Here is a 10,127-nt window from a genome sequence, read left to right as displayed (position 1 = left end):
TGTCTGCCTCGAAAGTCAGTGTAATCACACTACTCTGAACACGCCTAACATTGAATCAGGACATTGGTCCATCTGGCTCAGTATCATATGCTCTTTTTGGCAGGAGCTCGTGAGGTTGCAGGCAAAGAGGCTCCTTCTCTGCACCTACTGCTGAAGGATCCTTCCACTGGAGTTGCCAGGGATTGAACCTGGGAACCTTCTGCACGCAAAGCAGCTGCTCTGTCTTTAAAATGCAGCCATTTCCTGTATGTTGTTGTTGTTGTCTATACTGGTCAAGTTGTTCACTTGTACAATGGTTCGTCCTTATCGTACGTCATGTTTACAAGGTGTCTGGGTCATGATCAGGATGAGAAACTTCACTCTCAGGAACTCCAGACCTCAGGTGTCAGGCAGAGGGCACCTTCCCTTTCTGCATGTTAAAGCTTGTGGATCAGTCTTAGAATAAGAGTTAGCTCAAGTGGTTAAGACGCTGAACTGCAGGCTGTGGAAGGTCAGTAGTTCAGCAGTTCGAGACCCGAGTGTGCCGCATGACGGAGCGAGCTCCCATCTCTGGTTCCAGCTCCTGCCAACCTAGCAGTTTGAAAGCAAGAAATTGCAAGTAGATAAATAGGTACCACTTTGGTGGGAAGGTAACAGCGTTCCATGCGCCTTGGTGTTTAGTCATGCCAGCCACATGACCACGGAAACGTCTTCGGACAGCGCTGGCTCTCCGGCTTTCAAACGGAGATGAGCACCGCAGCCCTAGAGTCGGATTCGACTGGCTTTCGAGCAAGGGAACCTTTACCTTTACTTTTTCACTACCCTAAGGAGTCTCAAAGTGGTTTACAATCGCCTTCCCTTCCTCTCCCCACGACAGGCACCTTGTGAGGTAGGTGGGGCTGAGAGAGCTCTGAGGGAACTGTGACTCACCCAAGGTCACCCAGCTGGCCTCATGTGGAGGAGTGGGGAATCAAGCCCGGTTCTGCAGATTAGAGTCCGGCACTCTTAACCACTACACCATGTTGATAAAGGGATTATTGTTAGAGCTGATTAATAATAGCATGAGCAGGACTTTGTGGTACTGTCAAACTGAACATCAGCGAGAAGTTCACTGATGTTGTTAGCGTGGATGGAAGACAGGCCCTTGCCCTGTGTGAGAAGAGCATTTTGAACCTGCGGAAGGCTGGGGGGGAGCGGGGGAGACTCACGAATTCAGTTCCATTAGACTTAACAACCCCTTCTGATCTTTTAATCAGGACCGTGAGGCCATGTAATGCGCACTGGGGAAACAAACACAAATCTCCTAATCAACCTAGTGTGTGCCCATGGAATAAATCAGCATGTATAATTTCTTTGGAGAACAGGATGTCAGTTCACGCCAATTTGAAACCTTCTGGCATGGAAACTGGTGATAAAGAGCAAGGAAAGAGGATAGAAAGAGCTCGTTGAGTTAGAACAAGGAACAGGGAAGTGGTGTGGAGTCACAACAGGCAAATGAGCCCTTTCCTGTTTGCCAGAAGCCCTTCCAGGGTCACCTTTTGTTTCTCAAACTTCAACAGAGACTGCTTGCCCACTTTCACACACACACCCCCCCCGGAAACCAGGAGGACTAGCAACTTTGGAATTCTGGCTGTTAAAAGGTCAAACAAACAAACCAGGAATGCACGATACCAAACTTTGTGACAGATTCCTTGTCCTATGCATGAAGAAGGTGCACAAAACTTGCTAGGAGGCTCAGTCAAACAATCACAAAAGAATGCCCCTAGCCACACTACACTGATGGTTCATTAGCCCAGTGTTTATCAGTGAGTAAGTAAAGGTAAAGGTTTCCCTTGCTCGAAAGCCAGTCTAATCCGACTCTAGGGAGGCGGAGCTCATCTCCGTTTCCAAGCCGAAGAGCCAGTGCTGTCCAAAGACATTTCTGTGGTCATGTGACTAGCATGACTAGACACCAAGGCGCACGGAACTATGAAAGATAAGGACTCGCACGTGCTGCCAGTCAGAGACATGCTGAAAGCCCTTTATCAGTACCGGTTGTTTGTAAAACTGCCCAAGTGCAAGTTCCATAAGGAAGAGTTGGATTTCCTGGGCTACCAGATTTCTGAGAAAGGACTGGGCATGGACCCCCACAAAGTCAAAGATGTATTAGGGTGTGACCCCCCTCAAACAAGGAGGCAACTACAAGCATTCCTCGGGTTCGCCAGTTTCTATTGACCTTTCAACCCAAATTTCACCCAGGAAGCCTTGCCCCTCACAGACCTGCTGAAAACAAAGGGGAAGGGGACAGAGGGTAAAAAGCTAGGCTGTAAGTTATCATGGACTCTGGAGTGCCAGCAGGCTTTTGACCGATTGAAGGCTTTGTTAACTTCCAAGCCAATTTTGAGCCACCTGGATGAAAATAAACCCTTTGTGATACAAGTGGATGCTTCGGATGTAGCAATGGGGGCAATCTTGCAATGGGGGGAGGACAGGAAACTGCACCTCCTTGCTTATGTGTCAAAAAAATTCTCAGACACAGAGGAATTGGGCAGTTTGGGACAAAGAAGCTGCTGCCGTTAAGCTGGCCCTCACCAACTGGATACATTGGTTAGAGGGGGCCAGAGTACCCTTTGAGGACGGGACTAACCATAAGAATCTGGAGGCGTTACGCACCCCTGATGCCTCAATGCTAAACAGTTGCACTGGGTGGAGTTCTTTTCTAAGTTTCAGTTCACACTCAAGCACCTTCTGGGGAAGTCTAATTTTCTTGCTGACACCCTCTCGTGCCTCCAGCACACCAGTCAGAGGGAAGAAGTCATTGACTCTATGTTCATACCCACTCAAATGGGGGGGGGCAGTGCTCATACACACTTGGACTAAGGAGGAGGGGAGCCTCAGTCCCAAGCCTTGGGGAGCCTCAGTCCCAAGACAGCCTTCACTGAAGCTGATACAGAGGAAGTGGAAAAGAAGGGCACCCTTGTGCATGGGGAGAACGGGTGCTGCTATCTCCAACACAAGCTGTTTGTGCCTCGTTCCCTGCGGGGGGGGGGGGGGGGGGGAGGGAAGGACAAGCCACTTTCTGCTCACTTGAGCCCCAGTCTCAGAAATCTATCACTGGTAGACAAGTGTCTTCTATATAGCAGGAAACAGTTCACCAAGCCCAGAATCTAAGCAGTACGGGAGTTGTGTTTTTTTCTACCGCTCCCTCCCTGTGGTGCATGGGGGAGCTGGGGTGACAGGGAACTGGGTTTGGGCATGCATACTTTAAGCAGTCGAAGGCACTGCCCCTTTCACAGTTATGATTTTTGGGAGGTGGGGGAGAGTCAATGCAGATCAGAGGAGATCCTTGTCCTCTGATCTTAATGCATTACCCAGTCCCAGGCTCTTTTACCATCAGAAGGGCATAGCATCCTGGACCGCAGGGGAAATTAAATCTTAGGGTATGCTGTGCAGCATGAATGCACCAATATTCATCCTTCCCCCTAGAACACTTTAAGCTGCGCTCCGGCACATCAAGTCCTTCTCATTCTCTATTTCTGCCCCCACCGACAGTCGACTGCCCTCAACGTTCCACTGGAGGCAATAAACATGCTCAGTCCTCGTCAAACTTAATTTTTTAAAAAAATGTAGTGTTGTGTGTGTGTGTGTACACTTGCATGCCTCATTCCACTGAAGGCAATAAACATGCTCAGTCCTTGTCAAACTTAAATATATAAAAAATGTAGTTGTGTGTGTGTGTGTGTGTGTGTACACTTGCATGCCTGGAAGTCATGGTGACGTCTGGTGACCCCTAGTGGGGCTAGGACATTTCAGAGAGGTGGATCGTTATTGCCTGCCCCTGCCTCCCAGCCCGGGTATTCCTTGGGTGTTTCCTTTCCAAGTACTTGCCAGTGTCAACCCTGCTTAGCTTCTGAGATCTGATGAGATTGGGCTTGCCTGGGCTATCCAGGTCAGGGCGGTCCTTGTCAAACTTTAATAGCGTGTGTGTGTTCCTTTCCTGTTTGAAACATTAATAAGGTACTCTTATTCTGCATACCTGGTGAGTCCCCAGAATATGCAGAAACCACCTGCCTCATCTGTGAGTGGCCTCGTTTCACCATTTTGCTGGTAGTCGGAGAACCACCCAGGAGATTATTAGAAGGAGTGACAGAATGCAAGGACAGTTAATACACCCTCTGGGTTAGGGCCGACGTTACCATTTATAAGGTTGAGAGCGAGTGCTCTAAACACAACTCAGGGGCCTGCTGGACGTTGCAGAATGCCTGAAAGGGAACTGTTGAGGTTAACTTCAGGGTGGGGGCTCCGTACCGAGGTGAAGACCTCCGTGGTCTGCTGGATGGTGGCAATCTTGGTCCAGCCCCACTTTTTGAAGAGCTGCACACGGGTGGGGTTGTGGAGTGTGGCCGAGGGATGCGTGCGGAAGAAGGTGGGGAAACGTTGGCGGTTGGAAAGTGCCGGTGAGCTGGAGCCATAGGACAGCTGGAAGGAGGAAAGAGACACAGCTAAGTAAGGAAAAGGGTGTGTGTGTGCTTACAAAGGGCCCAGCTCGATCAGACCTGGGATCCACCCACCCCAGCAGCCAGTTTCCTACAGCAGCCCATAGAGTTTCCTGCAAGCACCCCCTAGAGACAACAACAGTAGGGTTCGCCTCCTTTCACTTTGGGACTGAGGCTTCCCATGTACCTTTCTCCTTGTCCTATTCACACAGGACCTGATCCTGAGATGCCAGCTATAATCTAGTCCTATCCCCAAATATAAAGGAACATGAACGTGTGTCAGACCGCTGGTTTATCAGGATCAGTATTTTTTTACTCTGAGTGGCAGCAGCTCTTGGGCACAGGTGTTCCCCATCACCGGCTAATTGATTCTTTAACGGGAGATGGCCAGGATTGAACTCGGGACCTTTGGTATTCAAAGCATGCACACTACCACTAAGCCACGGCCCCTGCTTTTCAGGCCTGCTCCATCCCCTCCCCACTCCAGGACTTAATTTTGAAAGTGCACAATGCCAGGGCTGAGGCCCTGTGGCTTTCGAGGCTGGTTGAATCTGGAAAAACCTGTCCCCAAAGAGGCTGTGCTAACAGCCCCGAAATAATTCTGCACATGCTCCCCGGCATTCTTGTCACTCAATTCCAGGAATGAAACAGTTTGCATCATTGAGCTCTGACTCCCAGTCAAGACTTGTGTGTGTCCCATGCCCCCCACTGTCACTGCACAGACAAAACGTGAGAGGCGCTCACCACAATGAGGTTCCACATGCGCGCAGCCTCAGCCACCAGGGTGGAAACGCTGCTGCAGCCCGGCAAAAGAACGATCTTGATGGGGTCATTGTAGAGCAGCTCATACAGGAATTTGGTGGCCACGCCAGGTTCGCACTGCAGGGGATTAGATAAATTGACAAATCACCTCCCAAAGACGGCGATGTACCTCTCATTTCCCCCCAATTCCATGTACTTCCCACTCAGAACAAATCCAGATGTTCCTAGAAAAGGCCACTGTTCTTTCTACTGCTTGATATTAATTCTAGAGCCAGATGCTGTACAGAGCATAGTGCCAATCTATATTAGGTCAGGAATGGAAAGAGAGGGCATTGCTTATCAAACAGGTAGCGTGTACAAGACACATTGAAGAGTGTGACAGCCGTGGAAATTCAGGCAAGGTGAAGTGGAACAAGATGCAGAAGGATTTGCTAGCAAGGTGGGGAGGAAGAAGGTATCTTGATGCATAGTGAAGGAGAGGTACACCAAGGAGCCAACCACACATTAATTTATTTATTTCCTATCCCCACCTTTCTCCCATTAAAGAGATTCAGGTGGCATACACGGGTTTTCCCAGGCAGTCTCCCAGCCAGGCATCAACTAAACCCAGACCTCAGTTTCTGCAAGGTCCTCAGGTACCTTCCACCCACACTCTGTGATCGTCATTCCCCTTCCCAAATGAACGACTCTTGCCCATGAAGAAAACGTTAGTAGCAGGGACCTGTACAGATCCTGGGTTGCCTAAGCCCAGATCTGAGGAACGGAACTAGAACAGTCTGGCCAGGATCCTATGAGCCAATTTGTCCTGCTCTGATCAATGGAACGGCTCAGATCTTGATCCCAACAGAGGTGAGAAGGGGAATTGAAAGACTGGACTCCTAGCAGGTGACGGCGGTTCAGTCACATCTTGCGCAGCCACTATGCAATAGGACAGAGTCAACAAAAGGCCATTGTCTTGATGGACCAGACCAAAGAAGAAGAAAAAAAAGAAGAGACTGGATTTATATCCTGCCCTTCACTATCTGAAGGAGTCTCATGGTGGCTTACAGTCTCCTTTCCCTCCCCACAACAGACACCCTGTGAGGTAGGTGAGGCTGGGAGAGCTCTTTCAAGGACTGCACTTGAGAGCACAGCTCTGCCAGAACTTGTGACTGACCCAAGGTCATACCAGCAGCTGCATGTGGAGGAGTGGGGAATCAAACCCGGTTCTCCCAGATTACAGTCCGAGCTCCTAACCGCTACACCAAAGAAGAATGTGCTGTCAACATCTGGGCTTGGGAGCTAAACAGGGTTGGCCACAGTCAATACTTGATTGGGAGAGCACCAAGGAAGACCAGGGGTTGCTACGTGGAGTCGACCAAAGGATCCATCTAACGCGGGACATTCGCCCCAAAGAGTGGCCAGCCAGATGCTTCATCCCATAAAGCTCACAAGCAGGGCATGACGAGAGGTTGCCCTCCCGCTGCATCTGCTATCAGAGATGCTGACTGGGATGACGGAGACTCCATCCTTAGCTATCATGGCTAATAGCCTCATTCTGGTACTGTGGGGGGTACAACATAAGGCAGCCCTGAGCACAGAACAAATGATCTGTTGGCTTTCCCAACAGCGGGGAAGGGTGCTTGTGCCAACAGAGCTGTCAATTTACCCTCTGCTCCCCAGAGACCACAAATACCCTTTCTGTGCCTCTCCTACAATCTTCAGATGGACCCTGCCTCCCCACACCACCTGACCCCCCCCTGCCCGGCTATCTCTCCTTCTCTCTCTCTGGACCAAGGTGCCAGCCATCCCACCCTCCACTCTCCCACCGCCTCTCCAATCCTGCTCCTGGCTGTGCGCCGCCACCGCAAGGGGATGATGAATTATTCAGGGCATCGCCGCCCGGGAAAGAGGATCAGTTTCCATGGCAACCCCATCAGCAGGCGCTGCCACGGCAACCTGTCAGCACCAGGGAGCGGGGCTTCAATGGGGAGGGGACAAAGGGAACGTAGGGGTAGGGGGGCGACTGGGAAGCGCGGGGGTAGCGAAAGAGGGAGGGGGAGTGAGAGGAAAGGGGCAGCCATGACAAGGAAGAGGGGGTACGCTCGTGTGGGAGGAGTGACAGACGACCAGATAGACTGACGGATCAGATCGAGGCTTTGATTGACCGACAGGTGGCTGAATTCAGGAATAGACAGAAAGCTGGGGGTGGGGGCTGGATAGAGATGCAGAAGAAGTGTTCGCGGTACTAGTCACTGAGGGCAAGGGAATGAAGCAAGGCATGTAAAAAAAGAGTGTCAAAGATGGGAATACTGGGACAGGGAAGCAAAGGAATGTGGGTAAAAGAAGAAGCACACAGCATGGACAGCTGGGAATATGGAAGGATGCGGAGAAACAGATTCCAGCGTGAATATGGGAAACAGCCAGACAGAAAACAGGAGAGCACGTGTCCTCACGAGGGCGGATACATTCAAAGATGAGCATGAGAATCAGTTTGCCAAAGTCAGTACACAAGGGTCTAAAGGGGAGGTGTCTGCTGCAGAACTTGAGCTGCAAACTGAAGTGCGTTGCAGTGTGGATAATACTTGGAATCCCCCCACCCCACATCTGTTCCTCTTGAACTGGCCCAGCGTGAATGCAGCCAATCCTCAGGAACCTACCACTGGAAAAGGGGGAAAGGCGAGGAACCTCTGACAAAAGACCACAAAGAGTTCTCGTGTTCACCTGCCAACTCTGGAAGGAAAACGTGGTTTAATTTCCTGTCACCCGGCAGACCAGGAACTGTACCTTGACTGCCTTCCCATCCTAGTGATGAAAACCCGCTGCTGTGTTCGGGGCTAGAAGGCCACAGACATGGCCTCTTCCCAGGCAATGACTGCCTGTGAGGACAATCTATATACACCTTTCCGTCCTCACCCCTTGGTTTCTCTCACCGTTCTCACCCACAGAATATTCTGATAACCAGTCTCATGGAGTCAACCAATAGTCTGAACCATCATGGGGATCAGAAAACCAGGAGTGAAAAGCTGAGTTTGAGCCCAAGGGCTGGATGGGGGTGTCAACAGGTAAGAACGCATGTATTGGAGACACGCTGGGACTTACAGGTGAAGGCAGGTGCCAACATGCAAGAGACGGTCACAGAGCAGGCCCAAGGGCACCACAGGCACAGGGAAGGATGGAGTAAAGGAGGGAAACGAATAATGTGGAAGTACGCAGGGGGGGAAATTGACAGTACAAACGCCATGCAGTTCATCTTTCCAATCAAGTCTGACAGAACTTTGGTCATATTCTGAGGACATGGCTGACAGCTAAGACCTGACCTCTCCATCCTGCAGCCACATTTACCGCTGAAGGGGACTCTGAGGCCCGGTCTCAGTCAGACACGTCAAAAGCACTGACAGAATGCAGCTCTGTTTCTAAGAAAGGATTTATATGTTACACACCTCTGAGTCCATCCCTGACAGGGCATATCATATATTTCAGACCCCATCAACACCACACTCCCCTTCCAGAAAAACACATCTCTCTTTCTCTCTCTGTCTTGCCCAAGGACACATTTAAACCAGATGCCAGCCCTAGGGGATGGGAATTTCAGTCCAGCTCAAATGCAATAGCAGCGTGACCCCCTCTCTCTAGTGGGCCTGTCTCATCAACCTATCTATTTATTACATTTTAATCCCCCCTCTCTGGAATGGCATATGTGGTTCAATGCTGGCAGTACTCATCCGCTCAGGCCTACAGCCCTAGAAAGAACTTCCAGTCAGGCCCTAGCCAAGAACTAGCCAAGCAGGTTGGAGGGGGCCCTATGATGACCTTCCACCTCCCTCATGTCACTGTGGCAGCGAGCGACCCCATCTCAACCCACCTCTCACCCTTAGGCAGCCATTACAGGCTGACGTTTAGTCCCACCACCACTGAGGCAATCTTGCATCAAAACTGCCCTGGCAGTTCCCGTTGCCAACCCATCCTTTTGACTCTTCCATATGACCAGCAGGAAATCCCCACACAGATATCAGGGTATACAGACCTTTAAAATAATAATATCCTTATTAGTGCTCTCCCAAATCCTACCTCCCAAGCCCTCAACCCCTCTCTGCTAGTGCCCCTGCATGTTCACTCTCCCATTCTCTTGATACAGGCTCATCCCTCCATTCAAAATGTGCTTCTGGTCCCTTGGTTCCATCCACGCCTCATTCTCTTGCACGTCTGCTGAAAGTCTCTCCGCCAACTCTCCCTCATGATATCTCTCCCCTCAAACATTCCTGCAAGCCTCATCCTATCAGTTCATGTTCTGATCATGCTCTACAAACTCTTCTCCTGCTGTATGACTCCAGTCCCCCCCCCCATTCATACTGTCAGTTGCACCACCCCCCTTCCTGTGTCCCCTTCCACTTTCCTTTCACCTTGCTGTTATGTTGGCTCAGGGTAACCATTGCCAAAACACTCTGTAAACTCCATTTCCCTCGCGCCTCACCTTGTAGCCCTCTCTGCCTTGGCCAGGAGACCCCTTACCCCACTCCCTCCATTGCCTAAGCCTCACCCCAGCCCCACTTCCAAGGTCTTTTCATCCCTCCATCCCTTCTTTGAAGTGGCACAGGAGACTGGAGCATCCTTGAGGAAAGAACCAACTCCTCACCCACCCCACCCCACCCCCTCCACTGCCAGAGCGCTCCAAGCCCCTTTGGCTGTCCCATCCATCGCAGAGTTTCGGTAGGATCTCTGGGGACCACGACAAGGGGGGGTGCACAGCAAACAACCTCCAAAGTCTTTGCGTGGCCAGTCCTCCCCTCATCCCACTGTGCTTGGCCATGAGGCATAGCAGCACCCACCTTGCTCAGCTTCGCATTGGTGTCACCAAGCTCTGCAGCCGACCCCCCCCCAAGTGTAACAGTGTCCCCCCCCCACAAAACCGGTCATAGGTCTCAATCTCTC

General features: G+C 51.0%; 1 protein-coding gene across 1 annotated transcript in view; it reads right to left on the bottom strand.

Moving 5' to 3' along the window:
* GABBR1 (gamma-aminobutyric acid (GABA) B receptor, 1) overlaps positions 1–10,127 on the bottom strand; it is a 133,352-nt gene that overhangs the window by 29,110 nt on the left and 94,115 nt on the right. Inside the window, exons 8-9 of the mRNA XM_015413888.1 lie at positions 5,199–5,333; positions 4,267–4,437 (exon numbers count right to left, since the gene is read on the bottom strand). Coding sequence (XP_015269374.1) covers positions 4,267–4,437; positions 5,199–5,333 — 306 coding nt within the window. The remainder of the gene's footprint in view (positions 1–4,266; positions 4,438–5,198; positions 5,334–10,127) is intronic.

Source organism: Gekko japonicus, unplaced genomic scaffold (genome assembly GCF_001447785.1).
Source record: "Gekko japonicus isolate JY-2015 unplaced genomic scaffold, Gekko_japonicus_V1.1 scaffold204, whole genome shotgun sequence".
In the NCBI taxonomy this organism is placed as follows: domain Eukaryota; kingdom Metazoa; phylum Chordata; class Lepidosauria; order Squamata; family Gekkonidae; genus Gekko; species Gekko japonicus.
Note: the sequence above shows the minus strand (reverse complement) of the source record. Positions and strands in the feature narration are given on the sequence as shown.